This window comes from Cotesia glomerata, linkage group LG3 (genome assembly GCF_020080835.1).
Source record: "Cotesia glomerata isolate CgM1 linkage group LG3, MPM_Cglom_v2.3, whole genome shotgun sequence".
Lineage (NCBI taxonomy): Eukaryota > Metazoa > Arthropoda > Insecta > Hymenoptera > Braconidae > Cotesia > Cotesia glomerata.
Genome location: NC_058160.1, coordinates 5,080,182 through 5,105,078, shown reverse-complemented (window position 1 = coordinate 5,105,078; position 24,897 = coordinate 5,080,182). Strand labels below are relative to the sequence as shown.

The 24,897-nt window shown below is 27.8% G+C and overlaps 1 protein-coding gene across 1 annotated transcript in view; it reads left to right on the top strand.

Moving 5' to 3' along the window:
• The window catches only part of LOC123260478, a 30,536-nt gene extending 5,843 nt beyond the window's left edge, over positions 1 to 24,693 (top strand). Inside the window, exon 3 of the mRNA XM_044721586.1 lies at positions 24,410 to 24,693. Coding sequence (XP_044577521.1) covers positions 24,410 to 24,693 — 284 coding nt within the window. The remainder of the gene's footprint in view (positions 1 to 24,409) is intronic.
• The last annotated feature ends 204 nt before the right edge of the window (positions 24,694 to 24,897 follow it).

Below are 24,897 nucleotides of genomic sequence, written 5' to 3'. Positions count from 1 at the left end.
TATATATAGATATACATATATACAAAATTCGTTACTCTAAAAAATAAGTGTTTTACATATTATCTTAGCATATTTTTATATCATTTTTATATATACTCTTATAGGATTTTCTGTCTTTATCATTATATTTCATATTTATGTTATCACTTATTAGCTAAAATTCAGAATATTGATATTTATATTGACTGTGTTTATAGTTTTACAAGTACTTATGTTACTCTATGTATGAATTTTGCCATTTGGCTTTCGCCTTGGCATTTAAATTAAATAAATAAATAAATAAATAAATAACTAATGAAGATTTGTGACATGTACTTGACAATATTTTTTAAAAAATTTGATAAAACAATATTCTTCATGCATAAAAGAAAGTTTCGATTGAACTAGTAAAAAGAACACTTTTTTAGCTGAAAAATATTTTTAGATAAATCAAGATGATCAAACTCATTTATAAATGATGTTTTTGGTTCAAAAATTCTTCTCTGAAATCAATTTGATTTTTTTGTGAGTGTAGACTTTACCCAACAATTTCTTTGCTCGATGAAATTCATGTAAGATATTACCAAGTTTTTTAAAAAATAACAAAAACAATGGGATATTTATCATTATTCCGTGTCATCAAAAATAAGTCTTTAATATTTTTAAGAAAGGGTCCAAGAAAACAAAAAATTTTTTTTTTAATTTCTTTTTTTGTATTTTAAATGGAGGAGCTTCTTTTTGAACCAAGAAAATAAAATTCTCAAAAGAAAAATGAAATTATTGTTAATTTTTGAGATGCACGTTTTCCGATCAAAAATTTTATTTATCTATTAAATATTTGATCATGGAGCTACTGCTCCCTGTTACCACAAATAAATATATTAGTATATTATTCGTTTTCGCTTAATAATATTGCAAGTAGTGTATATTAGTAATAGTAATAATATATCATAATACACTAAAATATAATGATAATCTTTGGGATATCTTTTCACAATTTGCAGTTTTAACTTTAATTTTAACAAAATTAACTTTAATTTTTTTTTTTAATTTTCTTTTCATTGAATAATTGAATTTTAAACCAAAACAAATTTTGAGTCGAGACAATTAATTTTCTTTAAAATAATTTTTTTTTGGAATACAAATATTCATTTAGAACTGAGTAAGTTTTTTTTCAGTGTATAAGTACATATATGTGTCCATACAGACCAAAAATTCATGTGGGAAATAAAAAAAATTAGCTGATTACTACAAAAACATTTAGCAGCAATCATACAAATACTGAATACTCTCACTTATAATAGACCTTTGTATGATTGTATGTCACATGCATATCGCAATAAGAACTACCGACTATCGTTCCTACGCTCGTTACTGCAACCTCTGATTTATAGTGCGGAACCGCCCAAAAAACACCCTACGGAGCAATTGCTATGAAAATAAGTCCCGGGGGTTGAGGGGCCAATGACGATACCATGGATTCTACTTCCCATAACTTACTGGAACAAGGTTTGGAAGTGTCGAATAAATTCGTGGTTCACGATTGAATCGAGCAAAACTCGCGATACATGTGTATTTAACTCCGCGGGGGCCAAAAATAAGTTCAGCGCAGCGAAATATTCCAATCCTGGGCTTGGATGGATTTTGAGCGACGAGAGACCCCGTCAAGACAGGAGGATGGAAATCATGTGTGTTCTGTCCGCGGGATGTCCATTCGTCCTGTGTGAAACTCCCGGGAGTTCTTTCAAATTTACATGCACTACACACCCGTCGATGAAGAAACGTTACAATTTTCGGCGCGTCTTTTGTCAACCGTGAAACCGAAATAGTAATTTAATAGGCAAGACCCACTGAATTGGCAAAAAATAAACAAACATTGTTATTATGTTTCTAGTTGTGGACTCAGAAAAGAGGATTGGAATTATTTATACAATTTCGCGTGTGATTTAATGCAAAGGTCATATTTTAATTCAAATGCATATATAAGACAGGAACACACTTGGAGAGATAGGAAAATACGCGAATGTTGAACCAAATGGAAGTCTTTAATTGCAAATTGCAATATTAACTCATTTATCTAAATGGAGATCTCGAAGGACTTAAGTGCGCATTAATATTTTCCACGGCTCGGGATTTTGATAATAATTCTGTTGTGTATTTTTTCAATGCTATCTTCAATTATCATCTGAGAACATTCATTCTATTATTTAAAGTAATGTATATTGTCTGAGGGATAATTAAATTGTTCAAACTAAAATTAATTTATTTTCGGTTGAATGTTAACATTTTGATGTTTGGTATTTTTTGTCCACACGACAAATAAAGATTTTGAATATTTATACGGAATGGAATAAAATTATTATTAAACATATTTTTTAGTAGAATATTATCATTACAAATTTAATAGGTTTTACATTTTGGAAAATTTAAATTTTAGATTAAATGTTTAATCAATTTATTAGATATAATTTATTTTTTAAAGTTATTTTGCTTGAATATATATGGAAAATAATAGTTTAAAATATAACAAAATTATGAATGTCAGTAAAGTATATTTTTACAAATAATATTTAACTAATTGCTTGAATTATTATTAGAATGATAATTGTATTAATCTTTGTTAAAATTAACTGTAATTCATTAAAAACTGATCACTGACATGTGTAATTTATTATACAATTTAAAAGTCGCGAGCGAGTGTAGCGCCGCCTCAAAGTTGGTGGACAATACCATTGCTTAGATTAATTTTAACTGGACTTCGGTTAATTTTTTATTAGTTTCACAAAAAACATTTTACTTTACCGTAATTTTTAATATTTAAATAGCAAAAAATAATGATCAATCTTATTAATTTTTCGCGTTTATTATTTTTCACTGACACACGGAAAAAAGTAAACTGTAATATTCACTCGGATTCCGGTTAATTTTTATAGTTTCAAACAGTAAAGCGGACATCGGGGTGTCAAAAATATAAATATTACAGAACTTAATGTAGAAAGTATAAAAGCCACAATTTATAATTTAATATTTAAAATAAGTGATTAGTAGCTGTCTCTATAGTAAATAACGACTCTTTCATCTTAAAAAATTACAGTTTCAAACAGTAAAAATTGCCATTTCAATATATAGTCCATATTATGAGGAGAAGGGGAGCTCAGATGAAAGAGAAGGGGGTCTCACTCTGGGAGAATTTAACATTTGAAACAGTAAAAATTATACTTTTAAAATATACATTTTACCAGTACAAGCAAGTCAATAATTACAGTTTGATTTGTAGCTTTGCGTTTAAAATTTACTATTTTACTTTGTAAATATTGACGTTGCTTGTATTAGAAATTTACTAACTTTATTTTATACTTTTGACTTATCATAAGATCATTTTTTAGGTATGAAATGATAAATATCAAAGTCTGAATTCTTAATTATTATACTTTAACATTTTAGACATTCACATAGCGAATATTACAGTTTGAAATAGTATTTTCTTCCATGTAAAGAGTAAATTGTAACGTTTAAATGGTAAATATTATAAAGTGAATAGTAAAATCACGATTTTACTGTTTGAAATGGTAATTTTTGGCAGTTGATCATTATAAATCGTATGTTATTTATTACAGTTTACTTTTTTCCGTGTACACTTGAGTAAAATTTAATAGTGATTTTCTAAATTTTTTGTCTACATTGTATTTGTAAATAATTATTAAAATAATTATAATTAGATCAGGAGTTACGGAACGTCTTACGATTAGTAATTTTCATGGTAATTATTAATGAAAATTTTACTCTATGTACTGTGTACTAAAAATAGCAGTCTAGATTAAATTTACGGTCTGGATTTTTGCTTAATTATAAACAAATACAAAATTGTATTAATATTTTGTGAATTTTTGAAACAACTGAGATAAATATCTTACAATCAGAATAACGAAATAAAAATCTATTTATTTATAAAATAGAGATGTGTATTATACACTCTTCCGTGAAAATACTCGTGCTGATCGCAGTAATTAAAATAAAATAAAACGATTGTTTTATCTTCAACACTATTAATTACAAAGTTAAATCACTGTAACGAGAATTTCATTCTTTTGTTTTGTAATTGCCAAGTAATTTCATCAATTTAAAATTTCTTAAATTAATTTTCATTTTTATTGCTTGTAATTGTAGGTTAAAAAAATTTTAAATGATCATTTCACGGATAAAAATTTTTTATAAGTCCAAAACTTTAACAATATTTATTTAAAAAAAAAAAAAAATGTTTTTACTTCAGTACTGATGTAAAAAAAATTTAGGCGGTCAGATCAAACATTTTGGAAACACACAGATGCGAGATTTAGAGTCATTCGTTTTTCGTGACAGCAGAGACGATACACAACATTTCGTAAAACATTTTCTCCCGCTCCTTATACACTTATATTAATTCATTCTGTAGTTTATCTAGTGACTGAACGTAAAATTCTCAAACTCAACATTTATACATATATATGCCACGTAATATATGTATAAATATGTTCCGAAATACGGTGTTGTTTAGGAAGCAGGTTTGATCTCGTCTTAATCAATTTTAAATACCAGAGACTTGACAAAATAATAACTTATAAAAAGATCATAGATATCTGAATGGACATCGTGTTTAGATCGAGTCTCAAAAAATTTTTTAAATCTGCTTTATTTTTTTCCTTTCATCTTTATTATGATTATGATGATAAATATCAATTAAAAGTACATTTACAAATTTTACTATTTTTAATACGGTCATTTTCAGTGATTGGAAGCTAGTTAATCAATGAAATTCAGAAAAAAAATTTTATCAACTACCTGAGTTTAAAATTAATATAATTATTTAATCTAAAGTTTAAAATTTAAATCATTCGTTCAAAAAGTCATTTTCATTTAATTAATATTCATTGAAGTTACTTAATTGAAATTTACATCAAAATATTTTTTCAAATATCAAACTTACAAAAAAAAATTTTTTTCATCTTTTCAGATCGTTATCATGGATATTTTAGAAAATAAAAAAATGTAATATTTAAAGACAAAACATTAATATTCAAAACACGTAAGAAGAAATGTAAGTCGGATATATATTTTGCCCAATTACATATCACATGTCATTTTTATTTTTCTATGATAATGATCATACGTAACGAAACTAAAATTTTTTTCGGAATTAATTTTTATAAAAATAGATACAACGATATGTTTAAATATAAATTTCTAGTTCATTGATCATTATTTATTTTTTCTGATATGAAAATTGGCCTGATATGATCTAATATGTTTGCATATAATTTTTTGATAAAAATAGTGTTGAAAATCTCCGACGGAGGGCGCGTTATCTCTGAATCGTCTCTTTACAAGAGAGTTAAATTCAAGATGTAAAATTTTGAAGTAATCTTTGTGATGAAAAGATTTTTCCACTTTTTAAGGAGCTTGTTTGTTATTAATTTTTTTAACTTAATTCAATACTGGACCAAAATCTGTCTCATACGTCACGATAGTTGACAAACAAATTTCACAAATAATATGAATAAATATTAATAATTAGATTGAAAATTGATTCTTTATTCTCATTCGATAAATAATAAGAATTGGAAAATTCTGCGCATAAATTATTTAAATGATCTGTATAAAATTGATGAACAAGGGTTGAATTCTTGTTCAGATGTTGATCTATTTTTAAAGATAATACTAATTCAAGTACAATAAAAAAGAAATCTTGTTGGTGAACTCAAGACAAACCACTTAAGTGAAATGTCTTTATGAGTTTCAGTTGTTAACATGAGAAAGAAACAGGTTCACGAGTATATATTTTCAGTCTCATCTCACTCAGATGGTGATTCTAGTCACTGGTCACTGGTCCATGGAGTGTGCGTATCTTCATGATCTCAATGGTCGTCGAGGACGCCCGAATACCGCTGAGGGATAAAACCGTCATTGGATTACTCGAAGCTAAATAAAATGAAATAAAATAAAAATAAAAATGGTCTTCGATGCCAGACAAATGTTGAACCCAAAAGATTTGTGATGGGATCCAGAGGAAGTGCCGTGAGAAACGGAATTCTTTTCTCAACATTCTCATTAACCTTCAGAGGAAATAAATTTTTAATAAACTCAATGGAGCGCAAGGATAAACAAGATAATTTCAAATGTTAATCGTAGATTTATATGGATTCATTTGGTCATATTAGGTCATGTATGAAAATAAAAATTAAATTCTTGTAATTTTTAATTTTTATCAATTTTCTGGAAAATTCTTACATTAATTCTCATACTATAAGGAACAAAAGTTGATTAAAATAAACAATCAATAACAGACTAATTCTCAAAAAAATGATTTCGATTTTAAAACTTAAGTATAATTTACGGGCAGTAATAGAACAGTATAAGAAAAGAGCATGTAAATTACAATTTTATGTAGAAAATTAAAAAAATTTGTGAAATTAGGAAAGCTTAAATAATAAATATTATTTTCTGTAAGAGTTTTATGAGTTGCTTCTAAAGTTATTTTTAAGAAATATCGATGAAAACTGTCCATTTAGTCTTATAACTTTTTTTAATTAGTATGTTCATAACTTCTCTAGGATCTCTTTAGGATTTCAAACTTAAATCGCTTGTAAGAATATGATCCAGCGATCATACACCCTCTGTCAGAGATTTTTAATATGATCTTCGGTCGAAATATTATAAACAGATATGTATGACCATATTAAGCCTAAAATGCGGGCATAGAAAGTCATATTAGGACATATCAATAAACCACATATTTCCTGATATGGACAATTTTCATATCAGATCATATATAAATATATAAACAATTGTATATGGACGTATTAGATCATATCTAGCAATATATGGACTTCAAATTCTGCACAAAAAGAAATTTTTTTTTTTAATTACCGTTAAATTCACTGTAATTATGGGCCATAATGCGGCTCTTTTACTTATTACTATTTTTGAAATAAAAATTATGGAAAAATTCACTTATTTTATGATAGACTTAATGAAATTACAAAAAAGCTAATAAAATTTACGGCAATCTACGGTAAAATTTGTTGAAACAAATATAAAAATTATCTCACTTACCGACAAATGATGAGGCCGTGTCATCCATCTTACGATTACCGTAAATTAAACACTAATTTTTAAAGAAAATTTCTTTCAGTGTGATATTCTATACATGGACACATTAAAATTTTTTCACGAGTTAGGTATAATTTTATTTTTTTTAATTAATTTAAACTTTTTAATGCAATCTCAACACTCAAATTTTATTTAAGCCTACATTTCATAAATTAACACATGCATATCTTGATGTGTCCTGATAAGACTAACTCTAATATCAAGCCACATCAAGAATAATATTTCAACGTATCAGATCAGATCAATCCATACATAAGCATCTAAAATTGTTTGAACACATCTGGCCATAAGAGAACATTTTTTCACAGGTAGCTAATTGATCATTGCTGATGGTCGAGGTGACAAGACTGTTGATCGTTGATTGTAAATTGAGGAACAAGGTGGCACATGCTCGTGAGACACCGGAGACAAGCTCTTGGAGAATCCGGTAGTTGTACATTAAATTATAATTAATAATGAGAACAATAATCTAATCTGTGTGCGTAGACCGCGATATATGCATGCAACATTGTAGAGCATGTCGTGTGTATATTTCACGAAACGTTTTTTCGTGGATATTCGTGCTCTTGGAGAGTACAGACAGCTCTCGTTACATTACTTTTAATGCTCATATCATGTGAGTGCCCATACTTATATCTGTGAGTGGTTTTGGTTCGTTCGGCATATTAGCTCGATGTGTGCTGTTATGTGTGGTACAAAGCACAGTATAGCGTGGCATGGAGTTCAGCACGCGTGAGACCAACAAGACCTACCCTATCGTTACGGAACACCTACTTCAAGTGTGTGCACACGCACGAGTCTCGCGTGATCTATATAATCGGCGAGGTGCCTCCAACATTTTTCCCACCGACGTCAAGAGAATTCTTTCAATGGGAGCCACTTTGTGGATATCATGAGCATCAATGGGATCCTACTATCTACTATAGCTAAAACTATAACTATAACTATCTGTAGTTATACGCATGTTATATTTTATGAAGTCTCTAGCTCTACTAAACGTGCTGAGAAAATTTAATGATTTATTGAGGACGTTCATTGAGAAAAAAACTACCAATTATCAATGCTCAGAAATTCTTGTGAAGTTTTAGCTTATATTGTGACAAAGTTAATGATTTTCTTTTTCGGTATCAATTTTTTACACATAGAAATTTAAATTATTAATATTAGTTTTGTTAATTTCTATAAATCGTTTATGACCAAGTTAGTGATTTTCTTTTTCGGTATCAATTTTTTGCACATAGAAAGTTAAATTATTATTATTAGTTTTGTTAATTTCTATAAATCATTTATTTAAAACTACACTGAGAAAAAAAAATTTTGTTCAGAAAAAAATTTCTTGGCTCAAGAATCGTTTAAAATAAATTTTGGTTTTTTGACAAAATAATATCAACATCTATCATGATAATAAAATGTTGGCATCAATTTTGATAAATTAACAAACGAATAGGTTCACTTGAATTAAACAAAAAATAATTCGATGAATTCTTGAAACAAGAAAATATATTCTTGAAAATTATCAAGAATATATATTCTTGTGACAAGAAAATTTTCTCAAGAGTAGTACTTTTTTTCTCAGTGTATACAATAAAATGGTTTTTTACGTTAAATTTAGTATAATAGAAAAGGTCTTGATTCTAATTTGTGCCTTTTCAAGGTTTCATAAATCGTTTTCAGTAATAGTTAATTTATTATAAATTTTCAGAGTAGTTATAAATAGATTCAAGTTTAGCGTTAGATAAAATTTGTTTATTTATTTATATTTTTTTGCACATGTCAATGTAACTATGTATCAAATATTAAGCCAAATATTTAAGAAAATAAAGAGAATTTTCTGACAGGCACATTTTTATTGTAAACTGAAAAAAAATTAACTTGAACCAAGAAAAGAATTTTGAAGAGTTTCATCGTCTTGAATCTATATGAAAAATTCTTGATTCAAACAAAATGTACTTGAACCAAGAAAAATTTCTTAGTTTAGAAATTTTTCTTATTCTAAAATCAAGATGATTAAGTTCTTCAAATTTATTTACTAATTTTTTTATGTGTATAGTAAAATTTAGCTCCATCAGAAAGGTCGTAACCTGCAGAATTTATGTTTTTTCACAGTTTGATATTTTTTCGATGATAGTAAATTTATCATCTAAATAATTAAGAGGGTAAGAAAAATTTTGTGATGGGTATATTTTTGTTTTAAAAAGAATTTCTATTTACAATTTTATATATTTTTTGGTAATATTTTTTTGGCGGAGTTTTAAATAATTTGTTGGTTCTATAAATTTTTGTTCGTCACATTTGTTAATTAAACCTTAATAATTGATGCTGTAATGGCAATATTATTAAACATAATAGCATCCAAAAGTTTGGAAAATCCAAAAATGCACGACTCATAATGCTCATTTAATTATGAAATATAAAAAAAACTTAAGTCGTTCAAAATTAATTGCCGAAAAAACAGCTGTAGTAGGAAGGTACTGCACAAGCGCCCCTGGTGGAATAAAATGTACATAATATCTATAGATATAGATATATCACCATCCATGTTAATTTTACATGGATATATATAGATATACAGTCTTGTAGTTTTCGTTTTTTATTAATTGTAATTAAACGACGCTGAATTAATTAACCATTCGCATTCAGTGACCTACAATCGTCGATTAGAATTAAAAAAAAAAAATTTTACTCAAATAATTGATTTTTTCACAAGTTACAGTGTTTCCGGGGTTTCATACATGACGGACAGGAAAATTTTTTGACCTATTTTGATGTTTTTTTCCGTTTCTATTGCAGTAAATCAATTTTTAGAAAGTATGGAATTAATCTCCATTAAATTATCTCGACAATAGTATGCAAAATATCTTGATTCCGTGAACTAACAAGGCTATAATACTAAAAATAGTTGCTAAAATGAGGCGAAAAAAATTTTTCGATCGTAAAGCACTCTCTGATGCTTCGCATCATGAGTCGTGCAATAAGTTTTCAAGTAAATTTATAAATAATTAATTTAATAAACGATCAATAAATCAAATGATAAAGTTAAAAAGCGCAATTCAAGATATTATTCTCTAAATTTTGAAGCAATAATTATCTTTTTTTTTTTATTTAATATAAACGTTAAAATGTATGATCTACTTTTGTTTCCCCAAACAGTTTGTAAATAAAATTCGTTTTATATGTAAAAAGTATATTTTAAATTTAAATTTGAGATAAATTGTAAGGTATAATTATGTGGCAATTTTGAGATGCATCTTGACGGAAATTTAGGGTGAACGTGCGTGTTTATGTGTCGTAAGTTTGATAGGTATTATATTAAAAGTTAAGCATCAAGTGTTACTTGTCTGTTATGAGTGCCGATCCGTAGCACTGCGGGTGTGCATAACATATACAAATACGTATAAATTGTAGGCTTACATACATGCAAACACTTTTACTTGCATGTATACATCACAATGTCTTTTATTATTGTTGTTATTATCTCACACATGCACATAAACACATGATACCCGGCAAGAAATGCGGCAGGTGAGTACTCGGAGTCATTGGCGCCGGATGTCTATCTGTTACAAAAAGATAAACGGAAGAGAGAGAAAGATAAACAATAAATAATATCATAAGACCTCATAAATATACGACTAAATAAATTCATGTTATTTGAATTATAATCTTACTTTATATGATTTGTGTTTGAGTTTATATTTTTCTTCTTTTACTTAAAAAGAATTAAATATCGAGATTTATTTTTTAATTTGAGATCTTTGATTATTTATTAATTATTATTCTTAAATTTTTATTGGAACTAATCATGGACAAATATTGCGTATAGTTACTTCAAATTTTCTGGTAGTATAATTATTAGGGTGTATTAAAAAAATTAAACAAATTTTATAGCTAATTATAACAATGAAAGAAAAAAATTATAAAATTGTGTACTTAATTTTTACAAATTAAAATTCCAAATTTGTAAACACTAACCATCATTACTTTATATTGTTAAAAATTTATCGTCAATTTTTTGCTCTAATACAGTCATAATTAGATACTAGCAACCTTGCAGTCACTATGTGACTGCCGGGACTTGTGAATTATAAATAAATAAAATTTTGCTTTATTAAATAATGGCTTTTGGTACATTGCACTGTATTTTTTTAACTAGGGACGTTCTTAAAGATATAAGCACATCCCGATGTTACACTCATCAAGAGTTTTCATTTGAGTACCCACGTGCATTTTGATATACTAGAAATTCAAATAGTGCGCTACGCGCGCGCCTTAATTTTGACCAATAAAGAATCAGGTCTCATTTTTTTGCGAGTTTCGACTATTGACTAACTTCACACTTTCATGTATTTTTATTGTAGGGATTTTTCATATATACATATGATATATATAAATATATGAAAAATTGATGTGGGTACTCAAATGAATGGTCTCGATGAATGTAATGTCGGGGTGAGTTTATATCTTTAAAAATGTCAATATTTCGCGAGATAAAAGGTAATTTCTTAACTATGTATCTAGAGATAAAGCATTTTCGAATGCAGCCTAAATACTTATCATCATAAATTGACGACTATTAGTGAAAATGATATGAAACATTGAAAAGGCACAACTCTAGGTCAAGACTTTTCCAACGATACCAAATTTAACCATAAAAACCCTTTTTATCATATAAATACACTGGCCACGAAATTTTTCTTATTCTCTTAATAATATAGATTATTTAAAACAAATAAAAAACATTATATAGTTTTCTCTGACAGAACTATCGATTTCTTTATACACTCTAACAGTTATATCCCGCTTGGAAAAGGTTTATATGTTCCAAAATATATGATTAAATATATTAATATTATAATGTGATATATGGAACGATATATAAAATCATATCTATAATTTTGCCACAATAATATAAAAAAATATATTGTAAATAAATATATCATTCTCATGTATAAATCATATATTCATCATTATATTTGCTTCATGTATGCACGATCCATGTGTGTATCGGTACAACTTTTTATATATTGATACCTTATACTTAAAATAATGTATCGATAAATATATGGTATCACATATATTCTTCATATACAGTACATGATATATTATATATGATTTTTATGTATTCGGTAATATAGCAGATGATATATACTAAGCGATATATGGATCACCATATAATAATGAATATATTATTTAAAATACATGGTTCCATATATAGAATAAAATTATACTTTTCAATATAGACAATTTTGCCGCCATATATTCATCACTCATTTGAAATATATTGTATAATATATTTTGAACGATATATAGTATTTTCATGCGGGATATGGCACAGATTTTTTTTTCAGAAGTTTTATTATACATCATAATATTGTTAGTTTATGCGCGAATGTAAACATATTAACCCTGGAAAAGAGGAGGAATATCGCTACGGTACTATTTTTAATAAATCTGCTTAAGGTTCAAATTGACTGTCCAAGATTCCTAAGTATGATGCCCCTGCATGCTACCGTAAGTACAACTAGAACACCTCTGCTATTTTACTTTCCTACAGCGCGTACCAATTTCACTCAACCCTCATCCTTATACAGATTATTATTTATTTGTAAATATCTCAGTGAAAACAGTGATCGAGTCGACATAATGGACTCAAATAATTTCCTCAGTACCAGTGTCCTAAGGTCCATATTCCTACAGCTACTTGACAATGTTAACTTGCCAAATTATACAAGCAGTTATCTATTACTTTTATAAAGCCATTTAAAACTAAGCCTTTATGTGTAATAATTTAGCATAATTAACATTTTCATCGTAAACTCTTTACTATAAATTTGTATCATTACACCATAAAGTGACCCTGTCATTATTAGCCTGTAGCCCGTTGGAACTGTAATAAATAAATAAATAAATAATATAGTTATGTAAATTAACTTTATTGTTGAATCATTCAATAATATGCAGCTTCCTGTTTTTTCATAAATAATAATTGTATGAATAAATTTTCCATTGCATAAGTAATATCATTTATGATAATACTGTATGATTGAATTGTCCTTCTATTTTTTGAACATTTCAGAAATTTTTTAAACTTAGAGCTTCAAAGAAAGTTTTACATAGTAAGAAATTATTGGGGTGAATGCAGAGTAGATAATATTTAATTGATTTTATCCTTTCAGAGTGAAATTGACTCCAACAAAGATTTTATTTATATTATTAATAAAATAAACTACACGAAGTGAATTCTAAATTTTTTTTTAATAAAAATAAAAAAATACACGGAAAGATTAGAACCCGACTGGTTCGTGTTCTGCACCAGACTCAGTCGTGTGCAAGAAAAAATGGAAGAAAAATTAGTTTACACCAGACTGAGTCGTGTGCGCACACGACTCACTCGTGTTCTGCACCAGACTCAGTCTGTATTCAACGATTTTATAATTTGATATATTTTTTTTAGTTATATATGAAAAATAAATTTTCAGATTAAAAAAAAAATTGCATCAATAGTTTTCTTTAGTTTCTACGAATAAAATTTTTTGATAAAATCTCTTCAAAATATTTTATTTGCTAAGTTATCCTAAAAAATATTATATGTCAGTTAATTAGAGCAACATTCAAGTAATTAATTTTATTTAATTAAACACGTACGATTTTTTGGAGAAAGATAATTAATATTCACAAACTTAAACTTGAGATAAATTTTTTGAAGTGTTTGTTAATAATTTGGCATATAAAACTCGTTTTAACTAATTAAAATTTATTTTATTTTCAGAATTCTATACTGGGGAATTTTTTATATCAAAATCCAAATTCATTTTGGAATTACTCCAAACTTATTTCGTGTTTTATTTTTCACTTCCGGACTCCGAATGATGGGAGTGAAAATTTACTCCAAATTCACTCTCAATTTTTTACAATGTACACATGTTCATAAATAAATAAATACCAAATCAATAATAGCAACGTGATCCATCAATAATCGAAAAAAATAACATCTGTTTGTTGAACAAGCCCGATGAATTATTTATTTAACAATTTATTTCGCTCAGTTCTGCTTCTCATAATATCACCAATATATATGCTATGAGAACAGTTTATGTTTACAGTAGTGTATCGAGAAGAGAGACTGAGAAATTACTCAAGAGTTATAATTTTTTCGTCGGCACCTTTCGCGTCAATTTTTTAGAAATTTTTTGCCTTGCAAGCTAAGCTGACTAGATTGTTGGGAACGAGTAGAGGTGCGACAGTGGATCGAGACGAGTGAGACTTGTTGAGCGTTGAGCTAATAGGGTCATTGGAAGCAACACTGTCAGTCACCGGTTATGGGCGTCTTGGAGTTTTTCAAAATCTGTTTTTCTAGTTCAGCCGCGGGGCATCATTAGCTACCGCAGTAGTATGTAGCAGTAAATAGTTGTCAGTGCTTATAGTTATACTGCTGACACCAACAGCTAACGCCCCTCTTTCTTTGCTTGCGTTGATAACTTTTATTTCTATTGTCTAGATAAGCCAACGCATAGAAAAAAAATAAAACATTAGGATTTATTTTTTTGAGTGAGAAAGATTATCATAAAAAATTTTACTGTTTTTTTTTTTTTTTATAAAAAATCAATTACAAAAAGAAATTTCTCTGATCGATGGAATTTTGTAATTTTTACCCAAAAAATTGAAAACTCATTGATTTCAACTTTCAATTAATTTTGCACGGTTAACTATAAAAAATAAATTTCGAATTAAAAATAGAACATTACTGAACAAATTCCATACATTTGAAAGTAGATTATTAAACAATTTCATAAAAAAAAACTAATTTAAAAAAATTTAGTAAAATTTTCTACACGGAAAAAAGTAAACTGTAATATTCACTCGGATTCCGGTTAATTTTTATAGATTCAAACAGTAAAGCGGACATCGGGGTGTCAAAAATATAAATATTACAGAACTTAATGTAGAAAGTATAAAAGCCACAATTTATAATTTAATATCTAAAATAAGTGATTAGTAGCTGTCACTATAGTAAATAACGACTCTTTCATCTTAAAAAATTACAGTTTCAAACAGTAAAAATTGCCATTTCAATATATAGTCCATATTATGAGGAGAAGGAGAACTCAGATGAAAGAGAAGGGGGTCTCACTCTGGGAGAATTTAACATTTGAAACAGTAAAAATTATACTTTTAAAATATACATTTTACCAGTCCAAGCGAGTCAATAATTACAGTTTGATTTTTAGCGTTGCGTTTAAAATTTACCATTTTACTTTGTAAATAATAACGTTGCTTGTATTAGAAATTTACTAGCTTTATTTTATACTTTTTACATATCATAAGATCATTTTTTAGGTACGAAATGATAAATATCAAAGTCTGCAATCTTAATTATTATACTTTAACATTTTAGACATTTACATAGCGAATATTACTGTTTGAAATAGTATTTTCTTCCATGTAAAGAGTAAATTGTAACGTTTAAATGGTAAATATTATGAAGTGAATAGTAAAATCACGATTTTACTGTTTGAAATGGTAATTTTTAGCAGTTGATCATTACTTATTATAAATCGACTGTTATTTATTACAGTTTACTTTTTTATGTATACATAAACATAATAGCATAATAATTTTTATTCACGGAAAAATTTAAACTAACATAAAAAGTGGATTATAAAGAAAGTCTATTTTTTAGCATAAACTCATTAATAAAACTATTTTTTATCACTATTGTTTCTGCAGTGTACAGTAGATCATTTTAATTCAAATTGACGTTTAAGTAATTCAACTAATTTAGGTATAAAAATTTCACGATATTTTATGTTTATATTGTTTATTTTGGTTTAAAAGTCAAAACAATACAATTTGTTTAATTTTCAATTGTAATTTTTTACACGTGTATGTTTAAAAATTTTTTTAAAATAATAAAAAATTAACCATTCCAATTTCCCGATTTTTACGGCCAAAAATATGTGGAACCCCATTTCGATGTAACCAAGCAAAAATAATGAAGCTAATAAACTTTTCGATGAAAAAAGTAAAATTTTATTTAATATCAACTCTCACTTATGAACATCTTTTAAAAAACAACTTTATGTATATGTATATGTATATAATATACATCATATATTATATATGTAGACAAAAATGATAGTAGGGTAAAGTTGAGTGACGACGAGAAAAGTGTGACGGCAGCCAAGTCCTCATTAGCGCATTCCGGTGCGACACCCGCGACTCAAAGCGTCGTAAAAACAGCTGAGATGTAGCAAGCGTCGCGATGCAACTAGCATCAAGTCGACGCCCAGCTTACAGCATATAAAAAAGACTATTAAAACAAAATAAATAAGCAAAAAAAATCATCAAAGAATTCATATTTTTCTAATGAAAGTAATAATAAAAAGTGTTTTCTTTTTTGTATAAAACTTATTTCCAATGTCTTGACTTGCGACACTTTTATATCTCTGTAAGCTCATCTGTAATGTTACAAGTATTTTATTTGACAGTTGTAACAAGTATACGCAATTTAATTTGTCGTCAAAAACATGGAGGGTGGTTGGATGTTTCTGAAGATGGAGATGAAAAATAATCCAAGTAACTTTTTATGAAACAAAAATAAAAGGGTTAGTGGATCTTTGGGTGATTTAGATTCATGTTGAGGCTGACAGTATTTATAAATAGTGAAAGCTAAAGAAGATCTGTCACGCGGCTCTCGATCGACTCTTGTGATAGTTGGAGTTTAGATATACATATGTATAGTTAAGCTAAGTTGACGAATCAAAGCGTCGAGGATTTTATTATTGTGCTATTTATAAATAGATGAATAATTGAATTAATCTTAGCACGCTTAGCTTAGCTTAGTTTGGGATTTTTTTTCTATCTTCGCTTAATTAATTCATCAATTTATTACTCTGATAATTAATTATGCTGATGGATAATAAATTAATTTGTATAACCCGTTGATATATTGTCAGCAAATAAATCCATTAACTTTGAGAAAATAAATTTTGTTATTTCATTCAATTGCTATAAGCACATTCCTTTATAATTTATTATTTTTATCCGTTTTCACAAGATTTATTTTCATTATTTTCCGTCTTTCTATTAATTATTTTGGTTGATAAAATGTGTGAGTTGTTGAAGAGCGACAGGATAACAGAGTTGAGACGAATTTTCAATCAATCAATTTTTTAAAAAGTTTCAACTAAACGAAATTAGAAATTTTATAAAAAAAAATTTTTTATTAATTATCAAAGAAAATTATTATACAATATTATAATATTCAAATTTTTGGAGTTCAAAAAAGAACAAAAAATTTTGTGCCAAAATGACACACTTAACTCGTTAAGATCTTCATAAGTATTGCTGAAAATTTTGAAATAACTTAAATAATAAGTTACAATCTTTCATATTTTGTCGAAACGTCAATTTTTGTATAATATAAATATTTTTTTTTAAGTATTCTATGCATAGCATATTCAAATAATAGCCAAAAGGATCCGTGTTCGAATCCAACAAACGTTCAAAATTTTTTCATTGCATAAAAATATCTTAGCTTACCTTCAAAATTTTACTTAATTTTTCAGATAATGTACAAAAAAAAAAATTTACTTGATTCAAGAAAAAAACAATAATTTTAAAGAGTTTGATCATCTTGATTTAACCATGAAAATTTTTTGAGCTAAAATTTTGTCTTGATTCAAGTGAATTATATTTTATCTAACATTTTTTTTAGCTTGAATTAAAACGATGAAACTCTACAAATTAATCTTCTTATTTCAAAATTTTTAATTTCGTGGTAAAGTTTGAATTTAATTTTTCCTTGTATTAAAAATTCATTAAATTATAAAAAATTCCATGAAATTTTATCAGACGATTTTTAAAATAAAATTCCATCACATTTTTTGAAATTTATAACCGGCATTTTTTGCTATTAAATAACTACGGATTAAATTTATTGTTTTAGATTTTACAATTTCAATGCTTTAAAAATTTTTTGGTATATCTCGGAAAGTAAAAAAGAATAAGTATCCCAAAAATAATTAATTAAGCATTTTCATGGCAATAATAATAATAATAATAATAAGCAAAAATTAAAATCCACCTTCCAGGTGGGACTGTAAAAAATTTAAAATCCCTTAAAAATGAAAAAATTCCCATCGAAGAAGCAACAAAGTCTATAAAATTACATCTTAAGTACACTATTATTAATTGTTAAAAAATACAGGTTGTAAAAATTATGAGGCGTGAAAAAAAAAATTAGTAAACGCAGTGCGTTAACCCGAGTAATAGTCAGTTATATTTTATACGCATATGTACGCGTAGTTGCAAGTAATTAGTGATAATAATAATGCGTTTGTAAGTTTTGTATTAGACAGAGAAAGTGAGTAGTTATAGAGAAAAAGGGAGTAAAAAAAAATAAAGTGACAGAGCAGTACAAGAGTAAGTGTCGGGCAAGTAAAGTATGTAAATTCATACATGCAAACTCGAGGAGCGTAATGCGGCATGACAAAAGTAATGCGTCTGCTTTACTGAGTAGAGCTTTCAAATGCTAGATGTTAGGACACGGTTAGATTAACGTCACGTATTGCTCGTGTGACGATCGCACTTACGTTTTACGCAGGATTGAGATAAAGACAACCCGAACTATTTAATTGCACAAGTCAAAGAGGGGACAATTATAATGAAGTAAATTCAAGAGTCGTAAATCGCAAGTGACGCCTTAAATTTCGACGAAATCCTCCTTATAATTTCGAGTATAATTTAATATGATATGATATAACACAATATAATATAATATTATGTATGAGTAGGTGGCAAGGGTCTGCGATCGTAAATAACGCGAGCTGTTGTGTGGATAAATATAAAGTGAATGAAATGTTTTGTCGGAGGTATGCACAAGCGCTGAGAGATAATGATATGAAATGTGTTGATGGATTGAGTAAAAAAATTTAGTGACAGTTCTGTCAACTCTTCTTCATTTGTTCAACCGCTGACGGCAGTATTGTGGATATTTTTACCACGGATGATTTATTGTTTCTCTGTTTTGGACAAAGTACGCTGAGGATTTAATAATGTTTGTATTTTTTCGGTTCGATGTTTATTTATACAGCTAAGAAGATCTTGAGCGGTCAAATTCAAATTTTTTTAATATGGACGGTTGAAAAATATTGTTGGAATTTTTTTAACTTCTATTTTTTTTAGATTACGTCATTTTCTATCGACTGAATTCAGGTCACAGAAATTTGAGTTAGTTGCTGACATGAATTTTGAGTAACTGACACTATTATGTCTTCAATTTTTATATAAAAAAAAATTTTTTTTAATAGGATTTTTCAAAATTTAGATTTTTTTGTGAATGTTTTGGTGAATTATTCGAAATTTAGTTTCGGTACAAAATTTGGATACTCTATTTTTTAGAGTATGTTTTTTTTATGTTTTTTTTAAACATATGGAATGAAATGTGTTGTTAATTTATTGAAATTTATTGTTAATTTTGTTCTATTCACGGTAAAATTTATGATTGTAATTATGATAAACATCAACAATGTTTAATTTAATGTAACATATGAAGTAAACGTGAACTAATCTGAAATTGCTAATTTTCCCCTGTATGAAATTGAGATATCTCAATCTAACTTTGAAGTAATAATGAAGTAAATAAACATGAATTACATTAATCCAAATAAGTACCTGAGTCCGCGGTATCTATCTTTAATCTTAAGTTTGTTAATATATGACGATAAAAAAATGATAGATGGAATTGTAAGTTTTGCAGTTAACACGAACTTCGAAGTTAAATTTTATTTTGCGTATTTGATTTTCTCAGAATTATTCAATTTCTTGATCTTAAAATTAAAAAACAATTTTAGACTGATAATAATGAAAAATTGTGAACTTTAATATAATTTTATATTCTACCTGTGCAAAAAAATTGTCTGATTAGAAATTTTATTCTCAAATTCATATTGTTAAACGAATATGGCTTTATGACTTTTTAATTGATTAAGAATTATTTAAATTTTCTTACAATAATGTTTACAATTTTTTTTTAGCTGCAAAATACTTTAAAATTAAAAGTTCTATAAAAAAAAAAAAACATTTACTATTAGAAGGTGATTTTCATATTTATCTTTTATATTCATTTATTCATAATATTTTATTTTCATATTTATCTTTTATATTAGTTCAATATAAATTTTTTAATTTTATATTCATTTTGGTAATAATCTTCATCAAAATTATTATAGATTACTTTCTTTAATGTCTTGATTTCTGTCGTATAATAAAGCCAAAAATATTTTTCGTTTTGACAGAAAAAAAAAAAAAAAATAAATCCACGATATTCGACTCACTGTATTTATATTATATATTGAATTAAAAGACAAATTTCTTTTTGCACATTTCAAATATCTTTTAATTAATTGAAATCAAAAAAATTTATGAAGATAAAATGAAACATTATATTCTATAAAATAGAAAAACGGTTCACCCTAAAGGCCATCCCTGCAACTTCCCGCTAATTCCATACCTGGGCGCTTAAAATTGTACTTATGATATTTTTGAGTTTTGAGCTCAAAATATAATTTATGTGATATTTTGAGCTCGCTGAATTCAAAGAGATAATATTTCTATGCATTTGAGCTCTCCCAGCTCAAAAGTCTGATAGAAGTTTCATAGAACACTATTTTTGGAATTTTCAAACCGCAATAACTTTTGAATGGATCAACCGATTTTCACGTGGTTGGCGGCATTCGACGCAGTTTTAATATCCTCATAAGTTATTTTCAGGTTTTAATTGATCGAACGAAAAATTTCGGAGTAATCCCGAAAAAACACTTTTTTCGGTTTTCTTTCGTTCACGATATCTCTCGAACGAATCAACCGATTTTGACCAGCTTGGTGGCGATCGACGTGGTTTTTTTATTGTCTAGAGCTGATTAGTTTTTGGAATCGATCGGTGGAGCTGTTTAAAAGTTATCCGAAAAAAACCACATTTGAAAAAATTTTTTTTCTTAGTTTTTTCAAGATTTCTCAAAATCTACTAATCCGAATCGGTTCAAATTATACTCAAAATCTAAGTTTGGCCAAGCCCTTTCAAATGGCACCAACTACGATAAAATCGAATCAGCTGTTCAAAAGTTATAAGCGGTTCACATACTTTCACAAACACACACACACACACACCCACGCACACACACACACACATACATACATAGTGACAACCTCGTGGGAGTAGTCAGGGAAGCTTCCTAGGACCTCAAAACGTCGAGATCTGATGAAAACTCGATTTTCGAAAAACGGGGTAAAACCAATAACTTCCCGATTTTTGAAAATCTTCGATTTTCTTAGCGGGAAGTTAAAAATAAATGGATCGATTGATAATTTTAGAATAAAATGTTGCAATAGAGAAAGGAAGAATAAAATTATTTAATATTCAAAAGCCTAGACAATAATTTTGAATCATAAAAATGATTCACCTGCTTGAATTTCGATCTTTATTATAAAAAGTAATTAGTATTCTGTCTTGGATATAGCGTATAGAACTACGCCAAAAGACGGTGAATATTAAATATCCCATTTGTTCTTAACCGTGAAATTACTGAGTGATCAGCGCTATAACCGTTTTGAATATATATGTTCATATTTATATATCTATAGAGTATTTTTACTCTTTATTAATTCGAAGTCTCTCCCAATCAGATACCGGTTATGACAGCTCGTCACGATATACATTTGCACCTTTGCCGTTCGCAAATTAAATACTCTCCAACACTCTCTTTGTTATTACCGTAATATAAATAACTACCCAATATAAATTTATATATTATATAAAAATTACATCTCTCATCGTTATGTATCATAATTTACTTTATTTAAATAAATTACTTAAATCTTAATCATTTTTTTAATTTAATTTATCTAGTCACGATCCTCTGGTAATCAAGTCAAGCCATTATTATAATTTATAAAGTATATCTTTACGGTCAATAAAAATGTATTGGAATACATAAATTGTGCATATATTATCATAGAAAGGTTTAAAAAAAACTACTACAATTGATTAAAGAGAAAAATTCTAAATTTTTGTTCATTTAAGACAAAATGATATTTTTTATTCAAGAATATTTCTCTTTTCTAGGTCAATTATTTTACAGTGTATGCGTGAAACACAATAAGATTTTTCATTAGAAAACACAATTCCCAGAATTCTATCTATATGTATAAAAATCAATTGCTGTTATAGTTATAGTTATAGTTATAGTTATAGACGATTTTATGACTTTCTAACCGCAATATTTTCGAGTAAGATGTTTTTAAATTGAATTTAAAATTTTTAAAAAATTATCAACCGACAATTTTAAGACTTTTTTAAGACGTTCCGTTTAATGTTCCGGGGCTCTGTCGCTGTTAGATCATCTTAAAATAGTCGCTAAATTTTTTTTAAGACTAATTTAAGATCATTTTAAGACAATTTAAAGACGCTTCTTAATAATTTTGCGTCTTTGAATAGTCTTTCAAAAATCTTAAAATAGTCTTAAAAAAGTCTTAAAATTGCCGGATGATAATTTTTTAATAATTTTAAATTCAATTTAAAAACAACTCACTCAAAAATATTGCGGTTAAAAAGTCGTCAAATCGTCTAAAAAATGTATAAAAATTAATTTTCACAACAAATACGAGAACCAAAATTTCAAAAATCTGCTCTCGGATTTTATTTTTTTTGGCGTCTTAAAAGAGTCTTGGTTTGTGACACGTTTAAGATCTTAAACGAACGACAATTTTAAGACAATTTTTTTTTACACGGGTAAGTTTTTTGACGCAATGACGCAAATTTTTTACTGTGTAAAACTCGAGAATGCCTGGACCGATTTGGTCAATTTGATCTTGAAATATTTGTGCAAATTCAGGGAAGTATTAAGCAGTGAGAAATATCAATAGTAAGTAACAGAAAATACTAAAAACGACAATTTAGTTTTCTAATACAAAATTTTCCTAGCTGTGAAATGAGGTCCAATTTCTTTGGTCTGTTCATAGCTGTGAAGTGAGGTCCGATCTCTTTGGCCTTAGTATAGATTTATATAAATTTTCATGCTTATAATATATTCAAACAATCACGTTACGAATAAATTGTCTTCACATCCATTCCATTTCAATACGGAAAGTTCAACTTTGTAGTATTATTACTGTGAAGAACATTGACTTGCAAAAAATAAAATTCATCCATTATTAAAGGTAAATTGAAATAATACTGAAGTTAGCCGTCAGCTATCAATTTTAAAAATTTTTATAACAAATCAATTACAATAATAAAATTTTTCTAAAAATTTTCATCAAGAATTTTTTTGATTTTCACATGTGGAATTTTTTTATTAAATTTTTTTCATAATAATTTCATTATTAAAAAATTCTAAAAAAATTTTTAATGTCTGTCAACTTCAGTGTCATAAATTGAAATGATTTTTTGATTAATTCATAATAAAGACATATATTTGAAAATAATAAAATTCATTATAAGATTAAATTCTTTTTTGATGGGAGTATTTTTTTTATCAGTCAATTAGTTTACTTTTTTTGTTAGTGTATAAAAAATTTAAATAAAATTTTCCCAAATGCATCTTCCATGTAAGAACGAAAAACCGAGCCGAAAAAATTCATTACCCATTATAATCAAATCAAAACAATTTCCAGTTGACTCGGCAGCGTCTAAAGACTGGTTACCTGTGCACACGCGCGTTTGAAAACATTTACCGGATAAAAAACGGAAGAAAGCTCACAATAAAAAGGTCTTCGAGAGTTGTTGTCGTCAATCGGTGATGGGTGGTGAGTGTATAGACATACGGATGTTTGTGGGAATTATGAACAAGGGATGGAAAGCAGAGGAGGTTGAGTGGGCAAAAGTTGGTGGACAATGACGCTCTTTGCGGTGGCATTATCCAGCCTTGGTGTGGCCGGATCGGCAATCTAAGCCAATTTGATGCCTCACCGCGCTTATCCATCGAGATACAAACCGTATGGTTGGTAGTACGAGTGGGGTATGCGAGGTGCTTACCAATAATACCCCCGTGATTATGCTCAGGCAACCCTTGAGCTCGCGACCACGGGGGGCGCTCCACCGTAGGGGGTTGCCTAACCAGAGCTCTTCATAGCCGAGGGGGGCTGAGAACTCGCATACACCAGACCAGGTTGTCCCCGGTATCCAGGCGTCAATTTTCTGTAAATTGGGCGCTAAATATATATGCCATAAACTCTTTTCTTATTGTTATTATTATTCATTTTTTTCAACATAATCGTTCAACAGTATCTGCGCAAATCGAGTTCGATGAAGTAAGTGTTTCATCCAATAATAGTGAAGCTTCTAGTGAAGCTCCTAGTGAAGCTACTAGTGAAACATCTAGAGAATCTTTAAGTGAATTTGATATTTCCATAGACAGCGTTGTTAGTTTGATGAAAGAAGAAATTATTGATAATAGAAAAGTTAAAGTAACATATTCTCAATTTAAAAACTTTTTATTAATAAGCTATAAATATTCTGAAGACGATCCGGATAGTCCACCAATTGAGGCTAAACTTATAATTCTTTAATTTGCCAGTTCGAAAAAAAAAGTGAAATATGGAATACTTAATTGATTTTACCGGTTATATTATGCCAAACTAATGAATATCAATTCAATGGTGTTTATGAGTGTGACTATCATTTATTTAAGCCTCCAATGACGATTACTAGTGCATCTGTTATTAAGCAAAATCTCGACTATAATGGACGTCGTCATGGAATTAGCTGGGATG